Below are 19,373 nucleotides of genomic sequence, written 5' to 3' on the forward strand. Positions count from 1 at the left end.
GTCCTTTAGGCCCCGTTTACACTAAGCCGGATAAGGTTATCCAGGGCAAATCCCACCTAACCTTACCCGTGTCCACACACAACAATGCCACCGTTTAAGACCCCCGCCCCCCTCCATCCGCCGGCGCAACACGACCTAGTACGCATGCGCGGAAAATGCGCACGTCATAATCACCTCCAGTGTTGCTTTGTGTGCAACTTCTTAAAGACCTACTGAAATGAATTTTTTTTATTTAAACGGGGATAGCACATCCATTCTATGTGTCATACTTGATCATTTCGCGATATTGCCATATTTTTGCTGAAAGGATTTAGTAGAGAACATCAACGATAAAGTTCGCAACTTTTGGTCGCTGATAAAAAAAGCCTTGCCTGTACCGGAAGTAGCGTGACGTCACAGGTTGAAAGGCTCCTCACATTTCCCCATTGTTTACACCAGCAGCGAGAGCGATTCGGACAGAGAAAGCGAGGATTACCCCATTAATTTGAGCGAGGATAAAAGATTTGTGGATGAGGAACGTGAGAGTGAAGGACTAGAGTGCAGTGCAGGACGTATCTTTTTTCGCTCTGACCGTAACTTAGGTAAAAGGGCTCATTGGATTCCACACTCTCTCCTTTTCCTATTGTGGATCACGGATTTATATTTTAAACCACCTCGGATACTATATCCTCTTGAAAATGAGAGTCGAGAACGCAAAATGGACATTCACAGTGACTTTTATCTCCACGACAATACATCGGCAAAGTACTTTAGCTACGGAGCTAACGTGATAGCATCGGGCTTAACTGCAGATATAAACAAAATAAATAAACCCCTGACTGGAAGGATAGACAGAAAATCAACAATACTATTAAACCATGGACCTATAACTACACGGTTAATGCTTTCCAGCCTGGTGAAGCTTAACAATGCTGTTGCTAACGACGCCATTGAAGCTAACTTAGCTACGGGACCTCACAGAGCTATGCTAAAAACATTAGCTATCCACCTACGCCAGCCAGCCCTTATCTGCTCATCAACACCCGTGCTCACCTGCGTTCCAGCGATCGACGGAGCAACAAAGGACTTCACCCGATCATCGATGCGGTCGGCGGCTAGCGTCGGCTAGCGCGTCTGCTATCCAAGTCAAAGTCCTCCTGGTTGTGTTGCTGCAGCCAGCCGCTAATACACCGATCCCACCTACAGCTTTCTTCTTTGCAGTCTTTATTGTTCATTAAACAAATTGCAAAAGATTCACCAACACAGATGTCCAGAATACTGTGGAATTTTGCGATGAAAACAGAGCTTTTTGTATTGGATACAATGGTGTCCGAATACTTACGTTTCAACGAGTGACGTCACGCGCATACGTCATCATACATAGACGTTTTCAACCGGAAGTTTCGCGGGAAATTTAAAATTGCACTTTATAAGCCGTATTGGCATGTGTTGCAATGTTAAGATTTCATCATTGATATATAAACTATCAGACTGCGTGGTCGGTAGTAGTGGGTTTCAGTAGGCCTTTAAATGTAACTAATCTGAACAATATCCAGTGTTGTGGTATTTCAATTAACTGGAATCCAGTGTGCTGTGGGGCCCTATTGTAGTGAATCACACCTGAACCATCACAAATTAATCAAATCTTTATTAAACACGTAAACAATGTGATAAAGAACATTTTACATCAATCAAACTAGGGATCTAGATATCTGGTCAGGACACTCTCACTCTTTTGCCTTCACCTTCATTGTCCATTCGTTTTTGGTGACTTTATATACTCTGGACCTAGACGTTGAGTCCGCGACATACATGGCGGACAATAACTGATACAGTCTGCTTTGCCAGTCCAAAAGCATTCGCCGTTTTCCTCGACGGTCAGGTAATACAAAGCACACGCTACCTTTTTTATCACATCCACGGGAGCTCGCATTCTCGTTGTCTCTCCTTCGACAAATAGTCGAAGTTTTTCGCTAAGTAGAATCACAGCTGACCTGGACATTGAAAAGTTCTCTTGCCATTTGAGATGTGTTGTATCCGAAATAGCTGCAATCGCTTTCTCTTAGGGTATTCATGTGTGATTTCCACAAGCGTCTGTACAGACGGAATGAGAAACACGGCATGTCTGGATGACTCGCCTTCATATTTCCAGTGGTTAGCTCAGAGTTACGAAACCGCTTTATTATGAAGCTTGCTCTGGCGCGTTCTTTCTGACGTCACTTCCTGTGTGGGGTGCGGTCTTTCTGGATGAATGAGTCCATACAAAACTAAGAGCCGGAGATTCAAGAAATACACGGCACACTTACCCGTGTAAAAAATTGTCCGAGGAGGGGGACCTTAAACAATAGTTTAGTGCAGTGGTTCTTAACCTTGTTGGAGGTACCGAACCCCAGCAGTTTCATATGTGCATTCCCCGAACCCTTCTTTAGTGAAAAATAAAATATTGTTTTTTTTCCAATTCAAGACAAAGTTATATATTTTTGGTAACACTTTAGTATGGGGAACATATTCTAAGTAACAAAGACTTAATTTAGAGTTATTTGGTTAGGGTTAGGGCCAGGGTTAGAGGGTTAGGGTTATAATAAGGCCATGCCGAATAAGGCATTAATAAGTACTTAATAATGATTAGTTAAGAGCTAAAATGTTACTAATTTGCATGTTAATAAGCAACTAATTAATGGTGAATATGTTCCCCATACTAAAGTGTTACCATGTTTTTTTACTGGTGCACAGAATGAACTGTGCATGAACATCACCTTGTTCAAAGAACAAAACCAACACAGTGCATAAACTCACAACAAATTACACACCTGCAAATCAGTCTGACTTCTGCTGTTGTCGTATCCGTAATACGCCGATAGGGAGAAGTTTTTATTTACACGATGAGTCGGGTGTGTTTTGACCTCCGCCGAACCCCTGAGCCCGACTCACCGAACCCCTAGGGTTCGATTGAACCCAGGTTAAGAACCACTGGTTTAGTGTGACTGAAACGGGGCTTAGGCTAAATAATTATTCGTTTAAGGGGTTAAACGACTTAGTGTAGACATAGCCTTAGTTGTTGGATCATTGCAAAGGTTTTGTGTTTGTTGGTATGTGGAGTTAGATTTTTTTTTTTCACCTTGGTTTGTGTTTTGTTTGTTTGCTCGCCAATCCAGTTTGCCCTGTTGGATGCTTAGCTTTACCTGTGCCCTTTTTTGTTTTTGTGCGTGACATTTGCGCACTCTGTTTCTTTTCTACATTTGGACTATAAATGTCCATCTAACTGCACTCGGCCTGCTGTCTCCTGCTTTTTGTGGTCACAACCTCCACTACGAAGCAAAGACTGGTTAGTTTGCAATAATATCAGAAATGTAGCTAACAACAAATGTAGTAGGAAATAAGGGTAGAATTAAATAAGCTCTGCTTCTTCCTACTCCTTTTCGGACGTGCTCTAATGAAACAACTGGAATTGTGTGATGCATTACATTGTATCGTATACATATTCCAAATAAACTGAAACTGAACCGAACTGAACTGAATATCAATTGCGTGTAAGTACTAACAAAAAGCGTAGCACAGGGCCAGACAAAGTATAACACAAATAAGCTCTGCTTCTTCCTACTCCTTTTCGAACATGTTGCATGTTCGAAATAAACTGAAACTCAAGAGGGGCAAAACATGCAGGATTGGCACGAAGAGACCAAAGAAAAGCAAAAGCAGGCAAAGTGCAACCTAAAAAGTCACACATAACACGCTCGGAAGCTTGCGAGTTGGAAATACATTATAGTCCTTGCAAGGCAGCTGAGGCAAAGAAGTGTTTGAGCCAAGTGCTATAACTAACTTGTGTCTTCCTCTTGCCAAGGGCAGGCAAAAAAGCTTAATGATAACCTGATACAGGTGCGCCTCCTGGTGCCAAGAGAGGAAACAAAGAATTACCAAAAAAACACTCATAGAATCAATTAAAACACAAACAACCAAAACATAACACTAGGCACCTGGGATAAACCAGAACATAACAGTTCACCCAGCCCCTTAATCGATCCAAGGAAGGTTCACCCAGGCCCTTCATCGATCCAAGGAAGGTTCTCTGACCAGGAAGAAGGGTCTTGATGGCAGACCTGATGGTCACCTCCAGGTCCCGTAGGCCCCCTTCATTTGGCCATTGGTCTGAGGGTGATCTCCTGATGACAAGCTTGTGGTAGCCTTTAGCGCCCTGCAAAACAATCTCCAGACCGCAGTAGCAAACTGCAGACCCCTGTCCAAGACAATCACCGTAGCAATGCCATGATCCAGGTCCATGTGGTGGACAAGGACTTTGGCAATTTCCAATGTCAAGGCAAATTTGAGGAGTGGAACAAAGGGGACCATCTTAGAAAACTAATCCATGATGGTCAAAATGGTTGTTCTGGTCTAGTGGTGGCAGTCCAGTAAGAAAATCCAGAGCTATATGAGACCACGGACATAACTGAATGGGAAAATGGTAAGAGACACGCAAGTAGGCTTTGAGAATGCTTGTTGAGGGCACAAACGTATGCACATTTCCACATGCAGTGGATACTTTGGCGACACACGGAGGTGGTTGTTTGGGCTTTGGAGTCATTTTATTTCAACAATGTAAAAGATCAAGGCAAGGACACATTTCACTTTTTTGCCAAAGCATTTAATGTTTCATATTTATGTTAATGTTTGTGATGACATTATTAATTTAATTTATCTAGGCAATCACTTTGCCACCCATGCTGTCACAATGTGTTCCTGTGACTCCAGCACAGCTTGGCCAGTCGGGCGGACAGCTGCAGCCTGTTGTATGCGGCACATAAATGGCACCGAAAACGGTGGAGGAAAGGCCCAACTTTGTGTCACGTGTCTGTTACTGCAAGCAGCTCTCCTGGGTTCTAATAATAAATTGAATAATCGAACAAGAGTCAAAGTCTTTTGTATCTTTTAAGATACGCTGGCATGTTTCAATTTAAAAGATTTCATACCAAATCATTTCACATGAAATTCTGTGAGCAGGCTAGTGTATGAGCACATTTTGTTGTAAGTTACACAAATTGTATTCATCTTGGGGGTAATCAGAGTCAATCACATGTGCTCCCACCTCTTTTGAAGTGTTACATATCATTGCAGCAAATATATTTTCAAACTGGGAGAGTACTACTTTATCTCCAGTTTCTGGCCTGTTTTGGCCACATCCATCTTTTTCTTCACTGGAAACGTGTCCGACTTACTGCCGGCAATGCGGACCAAACTCTGGCACTGATCATACAGGGAGCGGACCGCCACAATCAGACAGTCCGATACCCCATACTCTCTGAGTTGGACTCCGCCAAGGCTGCCCTTTGTCACCGATTCTGTTCATAACTTTTATGGACAGAATTTCTAGGCGCAGTCAAGGCGTTGAGGGGATCTGGTTTGGTGGCTGCAGGATTAGGTCTCTGCTTTTTGCAGATGATGTGGTCCTGATGGCTTCATGTGGCCAGGATCTTCAGTTCTCACTGGATCGGTTCGCAGCTGAGTGGGAAGCGACTGGGATGAGAATCCGCACCTCCAAGTCCGAGTCCATGGTTCTCGCCCGGAAAAGGGTGGAGTGCCATCTCCGGGTTGCGGAGGAGACACTGCCCCAAGTGGAGGAGTTCAAGTACCTCGGTGTCTTGTTCACGAGTGAGGGAAGAGTGGATCGTGAGATCGACAGGCGGATCGGTGCGGCGTCTTCAGTAATGCGGACGTTGTATCGATCCGTTGTGGTGAAGAAGGAGCTGAGCCGGAAGGCAAAGCTCTCAATTTACCGGTCGATCTACGTTCCCATCCTCACCTATGGTCATGAGCTTTGGGTTATGACCGAAAGGACAAGATCACGGGTTCAAGCGGCCGAAATGAGTTTCCTCCGCCGGGTGGCGGGGCTCTCCCTTAGAGATAGGGTGAGAAGCTCTGCCATCCGGGGGGAGCTCAAAGTAAAGCCGCTGCTCCTCCACATCGAGAGGAGCCAGATGAGGTAGTTCGGGCATCTGGTCAGGATGCCACCCGAACGCCTCCCTAGGGAGGTGTTTAGGGCACGTCCGACCAGTAGGAGGCCACGGGGAAGACCCAGGACACGTTGGGAAGACTATGTCTCCCGGCTGGCCTGGGAACGCCTAGGGATCCCCCAGGAGGAGCTGGACGAAATGGCTGGGGAGAGGGAAGTCTGGGTTTCCCTGCTTAGGCTGCTGCCCCCGCGACCCGACCTCGGATAAGCGGAAGAAGATGGATGGATGGATGGATGGATGGCATCTTCTTCTTCACCTTCTCCTGATGTAGTACCATTTATTTATTTGTTCCTGTGTGTGCTTCCCTGACTCCACATCACTGACAGTCTTGCACACTTTATCTCACTCAACCCTCCTTCGTTGGCTGGAAAGAGAATATTTCGGATCACATTCACTTCAGCAAGAAGCATCTACTACTCTTTGTCGGTGAATTCTGCTTGTGCAGAGTGTGGGATCTCAGGAACATGGCAATTTTCAATATAATTTGCATATTTAAAAGGGGAAGTGGACAGACAGTCGCCAGAGGAACTCCAACAAGTGCACTCAATTGTAGGAAATTCATGCAACTTTTAATACAGGAGGTCCTAGGAAGTTGCCAGCTGGAGGAGTCCAGCATCCACAACAGCATCACAGCGGACTCAGTATCTGCGGACCCAGGCATCAGCATTTGTAAACCTGGCAGCGCTGCAAGGGAGTCCTCTAGCAGGACATTGCGTGACCGGCGAGGTGTACCATGTCAATAGCCTTCGGAACTTGACCAAGCAGGAGCTCCCAGAAGTCCCTGGTGGGGCTCTGGGAACTGGAGAGAGATTTAGGCCGTCAATGGCCAGAGCTCCTACATAGCCTGCCAAGACCAGGGACAGGTTAACCAGAGATTAGAGACTCCTGTCGGAGTTGGAGACTTGTTTCTGTTATCCCTATTTGGACTTAAGTTGTTTTGCTGAATATTTGTAAGTGTTTCTGTTTTGTGGAGACAACACGCAATGTAATTTTTCCTTTTTTTGTTTTTGAAATGACAATTTGTTTGGCGGCCGGTGTCGACGCAGAGTCCACTCTTTCCTCCTGCTTGGAAAATGTTACAGAGTACAGGGTGAGAGAGAAACAGAAACGTGGTTATTTTCGTATATCTTGCATGTATGGAGACATTTACAAAGAATCTTTGAAGTTTTTGACTGGCGGGGAAGAGCTACCTGACTGGACTGGATTAACAGTAGTGATCAGAAGCAACGGCAAGCCTTGGTAGGCAGCCTTGGGCTGCCTACCAAGCCTTGTGCAGAGCGGCACATTTGAAGAATTGTATTTACCACAGCGCTTGCACCTTTTGGCTGGTGACTGGATAGACTGGTGTGTCTGTAGGGTGAGTGAAGAGCCGCAGTTTCAACAGGGCCTACATGCTCTGACGTCCTGCCGAGACCTTAACTACCATGGTGACTGTCTTGACATAAAAAACTGAATGTATGCTACTTTCTTTCATTTTTTCCTGTCTTCAATTTTCCCCGTAGGACTTTGTCATCTACCTACTTATGAGTCCCAGGATTGTAATAGGGCGACAAGATGGACAAACCGAACATACCTCAAAGGTGGACTTCAGCCTCCTTGCTGAAGATATACTTCCTAAACACTGCAGTTTTCATCGTAATAGTACTGGGGGACCTACAGTACTATACCCTTTTCCGGATGCTGTGGTCATAAGGAATGGCAGCGCACTGAATGACAAAGTAGAACTTAACCCTGGTGATGTCATTGGCCTGGGACAAAGCTACTTGTTTTTGTTCAAAGATCCCTTAGTACACAAGGTAAAAACAGAATATTAATTTTTACACTACATTGGCAATACATGATATAGATTACATTTTGTCTTGTTTCTTTCTAGCAAAAAGAAGTGGACAGTGCTGCTACTGATCCCAGTGCGTCATCAGTCCCATGGTTATTTGGATACGCCACATCTGCGACAACAAGCCAGACAAAAGATGGGATACTCTGCGACACCTGCATTGACCTCCAGGGCCATGATATGTTAAATTCCCTAAAAAGGGCCCCCCCATCCCTGAAATCAGCAGAGGGCCTGTGTCTGACATTGAACTATCAGGCTGAGGATGAGCATTGCATTGTGAAAAAAATAATTGCTATGGGAAGCAGCGGTGTGAAAGACAGACCACCACTGACTGTTGCATTTTTGCTCTGCATGTGTATTCAATATTCTTCATCACGCCTCCCTACGCCAGACCTACGAAGACTTCTGCTGCTTATTACAAGTGAAGTTGAGAGTGCCATGTGGGTGAGTAGCAGCCAAAGCAGGTGAAAATGATCTGGCAGTTTTAAAGAGGATAACTTGTAATGCATATTTTCAGATGTCCTTGAATTAAAAGGAAAGGTAGCGTTGACACAGTTAATCAAACATCAGTGGAACCCGCTTGACAGCAAGAGTGGTTATTACTAGGGATGTCTTGATTAGGGTTTTATGCTGCCAATTCTGATCATCCATGACTGAGATCGGCTGATACCAACACCAATACCGATTGACCATAAACTGACACTACCAAATTTATAACCCTCTTACATGTTGTGTACTGACTACGACGATGCTGACACACCAACAGTTGTTATATTAACCTCTCTCTAACTTATATTAATCTCTTAATTTCTGCTTACTCCATCTACTCTTCTTAAACTCAACCAAGCACTTATTTCTTGGGGCTGTTTCAAGTTAGATTGGCGGTTAACTTAACTATTAGCATGTCTTCTACTTGCTTGCCCTCGTCCTCCAGTGATAATGTTACTTGACAATACTCAAGCAAGTAAGAAATGTAGTTTGTCAGAATAGTATTAGCTTAGGGGAGCAGCTCCACACTGTGTATGGAGACACATATTTACCTGTTAGCCGCTTGTCAGTCCATCCATCCATTTTCTACCGCTTGTCCCTTTCAGGGTTGGGGGGGGGTGCTGGAGCCTATTTCAGCTGCATTCGGGCGGAAGGCGGGGTACACCCTGGACAAGTCGCCACCTCATCGCAGGGCCAACACAGATAGACAGACAACATTCACACTCACATTCACACCTCTAGGGCCAATTTAGTGTTGCCAATCAACCTATCCCCTGGTGCATGTCTTTGGAGGTGGGAGGAAGCCGGGGTACCCAGAGGGAACCCACGCAGTCACGGGGAGAACATACAAACTCCACACAGAAAGATCTGGAGCCCGGGATTGAACTCAGGACCTTCGTATTGTGAGGCACATGCACTAACCCCTGTCCCACTGTGCTGCCTCGCTTGTCAGTCACGGGACTAAAATAAACCCAGTGTCAGCCAGAGAAGATCTGCGTTCATGATCGGCATTTGGCAATGGCGATGATACTGGTCGGTGGCCGATCGATCAGCACATTCTTAGTTCTTACTCTACAGTTACTCAGCATTAAAACTTTCACACATTGACTTCTGATTATTCACTATTAGCGCTCGTAAAGGTTACATTCTACAATTGTCTCCTCCATAGAATTAATTCATTTCTGTCAACAAACTTTTACCGATTTTTTTCCACTGTATTTTTCAGGAGCAAACCAATGAATTAGCTTCTGTTCAAAAGGAAATGTAAGCTCTAATTTCTCACTCTAGCCATCATTAATGTAAACGCTAACAGCTCTTCCATAAAGTCACTTACGTCTGGATGTTTCGTTTCAGCCTCGGTGACACTATATCAGGACTGTTTCCCCTGGTGGTATGGATGTCAAACAGCCTAGAAATACTCCAGTTCATCCAGTACCAGCTGCCTCTCATCTTAGAGTGGAGAACCACAGAAGACAATGAAGATGGAAGAGAACAAAGCGAGAAGGAGGGAAATTTGGGTGAGTCATTTTTAGCCATTATTTCATGATGACCTTATTTGACATTGCTAAATACTGGATATTTTGATTATGGTCAAGGTCTGGTTAAGTATTTATATATTTAAAGGTTCAGAAGTATTGGTTACAAGTGAGAAGTGTTACAACTTTAATACACTAATAGGCTAGTGACTAACTGTCAAAAAGGGCTTTAGTTTTTGAGATACCCCTACCGGAGGTAGAACAAGATCCAACAATGTTTTTCCTCATCTCTAAGGTCTCCCATATATGAAATGGGTTCTTAGGTTAAAATATTTTACTGCAAACATTGTTAAATTGATACATATTGTCATACACCCCAAACTTAAAAAAGAACAAAAATACAGCCTGGCCGTATGGGAGTTAAGCCATATAAACTCATGTAGATTAATAACACAAGCTCTGACAGCTTTGAAACTTGACATAATTGTGGTCAGGAAGTTGCTTTACCTATTAGGAAAAACTGGATGTGAATATCTTGATGTGTGTAACATATAGAGACCTTTGAACACTTGCCTAAAATAAGCGGACATACAAAAAATGAATATCTATGCAGAATATTCTCATTTACTTTGTAGTTGCTTTGCCAGGGATTGTCATAAACACACACATCATGGCTTTTTGGAAAGATGGGGCTGTGCTGAATCCAGTGATACCAAATATATGAATATAGCATGTACAGTCAGTGTGTTACATCACTAAGTGTATGAGGTGTCCCAAATGAAAGAAAGTGAAACATTGACACATGGTTGTGATGAATCCAGCAATGCCAAATATGTAAATACTATGCATTATCATTTATCACTAAATATATAAACTGTCCCAAATAAAAGAATATGTTGCATTGCATAACAATGTATTGTACTGTACCGTTTGACATCACCGGGGGATGGGGCACACAGCTCATACTCAACATAATCAAGTCTCCACAGCCCATTATCAATGGTGACAAGAATGTTGACCGATTCAATGTTACTGCAAAGTAAGTCACTAGAGGTAAGCGCTACTCTTTATTTATGATGCATTAAATACTAGTATATTTCACATGACACCATATACAGTTAATATGGAAAAAAATATCCAGTAGAATCAGTTTAAATTTAAATAGACCAGGAGGAGGCTGACACAAGGCTGGTGTTACATGCAATACACCTTGTGGAGTCCTATTCTTGTCTCATTGTCAAATGTGACGATACAGACGTACTGCTTCTGCTTGTGTACTATGCAAGCAAAGGGATGTTTGGATCCTCACAAGTCTTCATGCATTCTGGACATGGCCTAAAGGAAAGATTTGTCCCAGTTTGTTCAATTGCTCAGAGTCTTGGAGCAGCTCTTTGTGAGTGTTTACCTGCATGCCACGCCCTCACGGGTTGCGATGGTACAAGCAGCTTGTACAGAATTGGAAAGACCACTGCTTTCACAAGACTGAAGACCCATCTGACTGACTTAAAGGAAATGGCCAAGTTTGGACTGTCTGGAAATCTAGGCGAAGCTTTGCCTGTGGCAAGAAAATATGCCCTCCTGTATGGCCAAAAGAAAAAGGAGAATGGCTGTCCTTGTACCAACCTAGATGAGCTGAGGTACACACTAGCATCTACCACGGATTCTTCAGCAGCAAATCTACCCCCAACAGAAGATGCCTTTGAGCAACATGTGTTAAGAGCCTTATACCAAACAGCAGTTTGGCGTCACAGCCATCAGGCCAAGCCTCATCTCTGGAACTCAGTTGGTAGAGGATGGAGGCTCAGACAGGATGGGTCCATTGAACCTATCATGTTTCAGAAGGCACCAGCACCTAAAGAAGTTCGAGACATCACCCACCTGTACTGTAAAGATGGAAAATGCAATGAAACCAGCAAATGCCAGTGTCTTTCAGTGGGCTTGACTTGCACTGAGTTTTGCTCTTGCTCTTTCCCAGAGTGCCCAAATATGACCCACTTTGTCACTGATGATAATGTGGATGAGTGACAGGGATGGCTACCAAAAACAGCCCATGAAGAACACCAGCCAAAGAGCTGGGGAGTTTAACGTGAGGAGAGGGCTCATTCCTCCTCAGATTGTTTTGTTTGATGAACATTTGTTTGATTTAACGTGAGGAGAGGGCTCATTCCTCCTCAGAGTGTTTTGTTTGATGAACATTTGTTTGATTTAACGTGAGGAGAGGGCTCATTCCTCCTCAGAGTGTTTTGTTTGATGAACATTTGTTTGATTTGAAACAGTAATTTAATTTGTACTGTGTGAAGTTAAGTTATAGTTATAAAAAGATCATCCAAACTACAATCCTGTCACCTGTCTCCTTTGTGTGCTATTGCTGAGCTGTGTGCCTCATCCCCCGGTGATGTCAAACGGTACAGTACAATACATTGTTATGCAATGCAACGTATTCTTTTATTTGGGACAGTTTACATATTTAGTGATGAATGATTATGCATACTATTTACATATTTGGCATTGCTGGATTCATCACAACCATGTGTCAATGTTTCACTTTCTTTCATTTGGGAGACCTCATACACTTAGTGATGTAACACACTGACTATACATGCTATATTCATATATTTGGTATCACTGGATTCAGCACAGCCCCATCTTTCCAAAAAGCCATGATGTGTGTGTTTATGACAATCCCTGGCAAAGCAACTACAAAGTAAATGAGAATATTCTGCATAGATATTCATTTTTTGTATGTCCGCTTATTTTAGGCAAGTGTTCATAGGTCTCTATATGTTACACACATCAAGATATTCACATCCAGTTTTTTCTAATAGGTAAAGCAACTTCCTGACCACAATTATGCCAAGTTTCAAAGCTGTCAGAGCTTGTGTTATTAATCTACATAAGTTTATATGGCTTAACTCCCATACGGCCAGGCTGTATTTTTGTTCTTTTTTAAGTTTGGGGTGTATGACAATATGTATCAATTTAACAATGTTTGCAGTAAAATATTGTAACCAGAACCCATTTCATATATGGGAGACCTTAGAGATGAGGAAAAACATTGTTAGATTTTGTTCTACCTCCGGTAGGGGTATCTCAAATTTTCAGGGGCATTGTCACTGGCCTATAAGGGCCTGATCTACTAACGGTTATATTAAAACACATGCAAACTTGACGGGGCTGTATTCGTTAAGATTCTGGAGGTAAAACGATCCAACATCAATGCACTACCACCACCAACATCTAAGACCTCATGGAGAACTACCTTTGTCCGTGAAGGGGTCACAGTTGCCGGGCGCAACGTTAACCCGTCAGAGAGAAGTCAGCTGTGTCCAGCACGCGACTGGAAGATGCTGGCAGATGTTGGCAAACAGCTGATTTTCCCCAGCGAGATCGCCATTACCACTTTGAGGCCTGCCCTAGTGCTCTGGTCCACTTCCCACAAAAAGGCCTTCATTGTTGAGCTCACTGTACCCTGGGAGGAATCTATGGAGGAGGCATATGAGAGGAAATATTTGCGGTATTCCGAGCTGGCCGCGGAAGCTCAAAATCGCGGCTGGAATACTGAAGTCCGCCCTGTGGACGTTGGGTGCAGAGGCTTTGTGGGAACCTCTACCGCAAAACTGCTGAGGGACTTGGGAGTCAGGGGTCAGTGCCTGCGTACAGCCATCAAAGCCGCATCTGAAGCAGCCGAAAAGAGCAGCCGGTGGCTCTGGCTGAAGAGGAATGACCCCAATTGGGCCCCCAACTAGTGCATCAGGAGGTATGCGGTCAGGCAAAGCTGACTCAGGGAACCGGACTCCCCTGCCATGCATAGTTCCCTGATAGGTCTGCCAACAGGGTGACTTTTATGGCTAATTGGGCTTGGGTCGCAAGCTAAGGTCTGATCATCCTGTAGCTGGCCGCCTCTGGAGAGGGTGTATAGTGTTAAAGGCCGAAACATCCAATGACCCAGAGGAACACTACTGATGATGCGCACCCGTAAATTTTATCCGTCAGGTCTTCCATTCACGTTCACTGTTCATTTTAATGTGTTAAGTCATTTTATGCATTCGTGTTTCGCACAAGAGGTAGAACATCTCACTCTGTGTTTTCGGGATTCTTAGTGCAAAGAGATGCTTCAAGTGGCCAAATTTTAAGAAATTTCCCAGAATCACTATGTGTTCTTAGGATTTCCCCTAAAAGTAAAGAGTACATCCAGCTAAAGAAACGCTATTCTTCAAGAATCCTAGCTCTTAAAGGGGCCCTACTATACAAAACCAACTTTTTCCTGATGTTACCTGCTCATGTGTATTTGGTATATATGTATTTGGTATGTGTATATAAGTCCTGAAGATTTTAAATCAAACCGTGGAGGCATTGCAGAGATATTTATAAAACAATCTTGTCTTCCTTTCTACTTCCTCCAAGTGGTCTGTTTGGAATTTGTCAGTCCTGTGACGTTTTTCAGACATGTGACGTCTGCGTTTATCTCTATATATGGTAAAGGCTTACCCAAAGGTCTTTGTGTGGGACTGCCATTTTATTTATTGTTTGGCATTTGTACACAATTCCCATTGTACGACATAATGACCAAAAATGTTAGTTGCTTTACCAGCAGAAGTCATTACACAAACCTTTATCCTCATCTGAAGTAAGAAAGTACCTTACTTTTACATTTCTGATTTCTGGAATTGCACCTTCAGCTCGGAAGAAGTCTCTCTTTGTGTGTGCAAAACACTTCGAAGAGTCTTGCTTCAGAAACCTGCGCTAGTATAAAGATGAATTGTCATTTTAATGGCAGTTTCGGTGACTACTTTTTATGCCAATGGTAAATGATAACAGTTGGTTAGAAGTGTTAGCAATGTTAGTTTGTGTTGTTGTGGCGCAAGCTTAGCCTTCTACTGCAAAACAATAGCATCACTGTCCTCTGGAAAAATAAAGAATGATTTGCCTAAAAACTACTTTTAATTGGATCAGTGCCTACTGTGTTTGGTAAAGGACAAGTAAGTAATATAATTTGTTATTTTGTTTGCGATGTTGCTCGTAACTCAGAGCTTAGTTTATAGTATTGAGCCTCCATTGTTTACAACTCAAAGCAGCCATTATTTACATGATATAGAATAGAAAAGCCTTTTATTTTCAATATACACATGTACACATACAGGGTCTAGCATTAGAAAGTTACAGCCTCTGTAGAATTTTAACCTTAGCCAGCCTATAGTTCCAACCGCTACGTCAGCCAGGCTTCAATTCTCTCTCTCGTCCGCTTGCATCTCCTCCTTCTTTAGTGCCGGCAATAAAACACGATGAGCCGCTGATCTTGCTATATCATCTGGGATGTTGTGTTGTGATGAAAGTCACTCAAAACAGATGGCTGCTGGCAGTCACCGATATCCATAGTGCACAATAAAAGCAAGAAAACTACAAAACATTCCTACCAGGCGGGGGGCGAATGCGCACTCAACTTAAGGGGGTGTGATGAGGAGGATTAATTTGCATTTAACAACTCCTCCTCTCAAAACAAACTGTTTTAAAAGGTAGCAAAAAATGGCTTAAATTGGTGTGTAATACAAAATCTATGCAAATGTTTCACCAAAAACCCATCATTACATTATGTAGAGCAGTGGTTCTCAACCTTTTTTCAGTGACGTACCCCTGTGAACATTTTTTTAATTCAAGTACCCCCTAATCAGAGCGAAGCATTTTTGGTTGAAAAAAAGAGATAAAAAAGTAAAATACAGCACTATGTCATCAGTTTCTGATTTATTAAATTGTATAACAGTGCAAAATATTGCTCATTTGTAGTGGTCTTTCTTGAACTATTTGGAAAAAAAGATATAAAAATAACTAAAAACTTGTTGAAAAATAAACAAGTGATCCAATTATAAATAAAGATGTCTACACATAGAAGTAATCATCAACTTAAAGTGCACCCTTTGGGGATTGTAATAGAGATCCATCTGGATTCATGAACTTAATTCTAAACATTTATTTTGTTGAAGTATTATTCAATAAATATATTTATAAAGGATTTTTGAATTGTTGCTATTTTTAGAATATTAAAAAAAAATCTCACGTACCCCTTGGCATACCTTCAAGTACCCCCAGGGGTACGCGTACCCCCATTTGAGAACCACTGATGTAGACCACAAGGAAGTTTTAAATGTAGAACAAAATAATATGACCCCTTTAAGAGAGCTTCTAAAGTGAGATCTGCTAAGAGCAGGGGAGATAACTTTTAAGCTGCTTATAGGAGTTCCCAAAGCAGAGGAGAAATGGGCGACGGAAGAGGCAGGAGAGATATTGACCGAACACTGGATGACAGTGAATTAATGAAATGCTACAGATTGGATCGTGCAGAAATCGTGGTTGTGGTTAATCTCATTAGAAATACACTTCTCCAAGCCAACGCCACAATGCAATGCCAACTGAAATGAAAGCCAACCAACACTGTTTCTTATAGGCTGCTCAGCAATTACAGACATTGATAAAAGATGAGCCATTTGACCTTCTTAAATACCAAATTTTCGTTGAAATGTTCAAAGTTGAACGTGCAAAAATTACTATCATGGCATTTAATATGAGCAAATAGATATAACTATAATATCACTATGTGTATACTGTGTAAGTGGGCCTATGTTTTCACACATTTTGGAGGATAATTTTTAAGTATAGTTTACTATTCATTTAACAGATATTTTATTTCGTGTGAAATATTATTTACAATTACAGTCTTCATAAAATTTGATTCTATGATTAGTTTTATCGATTTGAGTGTCCATCATCTTTGCCCATTATCACTAAAAGTATATTTTGTTTATCTTGCTTTTAGGATCAACCAATCAGAGCTTTTGAAATAATGACCATACAAAGCAATGGGGTCAACCACACTTCACTCAGATACGAGTTTCTGTCCATTCCTTGCTCAGAGTTCTTGGAGAATGTTCTGGAATCACTCCTAAACTCCTTGCTCGGAATTTTTAGGTTAAGTTAGGAGTTCTCTGAGAGGATTCTCTGAATCATTAGGAATACGGGCCCTGATCTACTAAGCTTGTGTTCATAGGATTGCATGCCTTAAATGAGCAAAAATAAGGAGTCCAATCAATTTAGCATGTGAAAGGAGAATATATGCTGACAATCAGAGTACAATTATTTAGTAATAGCAATGTGATTTATCATGAAACTGTTGGTAGCTGCTGCTTTTACGTCTCTATTTAGCCTGTTTGGAAGGTGCGTGTAAACTGGCACAGTTACGCACAAATGGTAAGGCCGCGGTCATTGTAGGGAGGTGATCTATGCAACAATAGACGGTCCATGTGCGTGTCAACATATTTTGACTGTCAGAAATACAAATATTTGACTTATCGTCTGTTCAGCAATGCCATTATATAATTTTATAGCTGTTGGATAACTTGATTAAATATTGTGATTAAAATGAATTCAATTGATTTGTATTGGTGTCTGTTTGCCTTTTTTTTTTTATTAATAGCATTTGGGTTTTTTCACATTGGAGATATGTTATTAATATGTCTCCAATATGCAATAACTTTATTAACATGTATTTTCTTTCTTACAACTGGATCATACCAGATGCACCATCACAACACTGCGGCGCACCTACTAATAGTACTCACTAGGGGGGTGAATTTTGGGCACCTAACAATTCCATCCGATTCCGATTCCAGGGGTGATGATTCGATTTAGAATCAATTCTCGATCCAACACGATTCGATATCATCATCAAAACCGGTTACAGGTTAGAAAAGCTCCTCCTAGTTGCATGGAGATGGCCTAAAAACGTCTTTTAAAAATTAGATTATTATAAAACAAAAAACAAAAATAATAATGATATATATATATATTTTTTTTCAAATCGATTCCCACCTCCAAAGACAGGCACCTGGGGATAGGTTGATTGGCAACACTAAAATTGTCCCTAGTATGTGAATGTGAGTGTGAATGTTGTCAATCTGTGTTGGTCCTGTGATGAGGTGGCGACATGTCCAGGGTGTACCCCACCTTCCGCCCGAATGCAGCTGGGTTAGGCTCCAGCACCCCCCGCGACCACGAGAGGGACAAGCGGTAGGAAATGGATGGATGGATGGATGGATTTTCAAAAATTAATTATCGATTTAGAATCGAGGTGAATAACAATCGTGATTCGGATGTGAATCGATTTTTTTGTGCACCCCTAGTACATACCATGTTATGGTTTGTACATGCTATTTAGCGTGTTTTTTTTAGAATCGTAGTAGATCAGGCCTTTAACGTGTGTCAACTATAATAACAATTGTGTTATTGTTTATTTTCCCAGACGTGCTGGGGTTAAAGCTGTCTTGTCTTCGTTCAGCCTGTGAAGAAACGATAGCCGCCCTGGAGGAGGTCATCATGCTTACCTTCCAGCAGTGTGTGTACTACATTACCAAGGTGCAAACTAAGTTATATTCAACTTTTTGGTCATGTGATTACATGCTATTGAAGTGATTGTTGTAACATTTCTTATTTAGGCTCAAGGTAAAGCAGAGTGTTTAGACAGTGCACTGCAAATTATTTGCCAAGATGTAAAATGTTTTTTCTAGAAATGTCCCTAGTTTTAAGAGCCATTTACTCATTTTTAGTTATTGACTAATCTTATTTTTTAGCATGAACAATTATAGTTTTCTTCTTCTCCTATGAAAATGTTAAAATTCAGAAAATAACTGTCCAGATATGATCTTTTGGGTTTTCTTCCGATATAAAATGGTGTTTTAAGATTCTGCAACATCTCGAGGATGCTTACTTTAAGAATTGCAAGTTGAATAATGCTTGTTTTCAGAATAAAATACTTAGTTCTAGATTAAAAGTCAAATTTAGGATGTATTAAGTAAAATGATCTGTCCATGCAGCTGTTTAATGTCACTAGTTTTTAGTATTTTTCCTAAAATCTAGTCTTTTATCTTATATTTTGACAGCTCTGTATCTTGTAGTGTGTTGGGGAAGTGTTTGCCAGCATACACTATGTTTGTGTTATTGTTAATTGCGCCATGAGTAACATAGTTGGTCAAGTTGATGACTTGCTGTTTTCGAAGATGTGCCTGAATTATAAAAAGAGCACATTTATAGTGCTCTCTGTCGCCGCAAACGACAATGATGCTCTGAAGACATTGGCCCTCTCCTTGGCCACGTCCAAAAGCAGTGGCGGGCTGTGCGTTTCCCACCTAGGCCTTCAGTGATGTCCGACTTCAATGATTACCTCTAAAAATTGCTGGAGAAATACTATGCGGGAACGCATTTATGCCCTACTGCGCATTGAACCACATCAACAGTGTACAAAACGGGTTATTTTCTGGCGCATTTAAAAATCAATTAAAACGCATCGGCAATTAAAACATATCTTATGTGGTACTGTCAAAATTAAAATTGCAAAAAACATATTAAAAGTGAAAAAATAAAATATTTAAACTCCCAATTTGTAGGACCTATTCGACGCTGTATTCTTATTCGAGTGGAAATGGCGAGCATTTCCCCATTTCATCGCCAGAACAGCTGAGCTAGCTTCCGGGGTTGGCCGACATCGTCTCACAAGATGTAGTTTCTCTTTAAATATCCGTCCTGAAAATGGCCTTGCGAATATAT

General features: G+C 41.9%; 1 protein-coding gene across 2 annotated transcripts in view; it reads left to right on the top strand.

The window, feature by feature from the left end:
- LOC133655805 (ras-associating and dilute domain-containing protein-like) overlaps window positions 1-19,373 on the top strand; it is an 88,180-nt gene that overhangs the window by 27,503 nt on the left and 41,304 nt on the right. For both annotated transcript variants that reach the window (XM_062056323.1, XM_062056324.1), the window contains 5 exons: window positions 7,487-7,780; window positions 7,858-8,262; window positions 9,533-9,570; window positions 9,661-9,824; window positions 18,073-18,185. In XM_062056323.1, the coding sequence (XP_061912307.1) occupies window positions 7,487-7,780; window positions 7,858-8,262; window positions 9,533-9,570; window positions 9,661-9,824; window positions 18,073-18,185 (1,014 nt within the window). The remainder of the gene's footprint in view (window positions 1-7,486; window positions 7,781-7,857; window positions 8,263-9,532; window positions 9,571-9,660; window positions 9,825-18,072; window positions 18,186-19,373) is intronic.

This window comes from Entelurus aequoreus, linkage group LG08 (assembly GCF_033978785.1).
Source record: "Entelurus aequoreus isolate RoL-2023_Sb linkage group LG08, RoL_Eaeq_v1.1, whole genome shotgun sequence".
NCBI lineage: Eukaryota > Metazoa > Chordata > Actinopteri > Syngnathiformes > Syngnathidae > Entelurus > Entelurus aequoreus.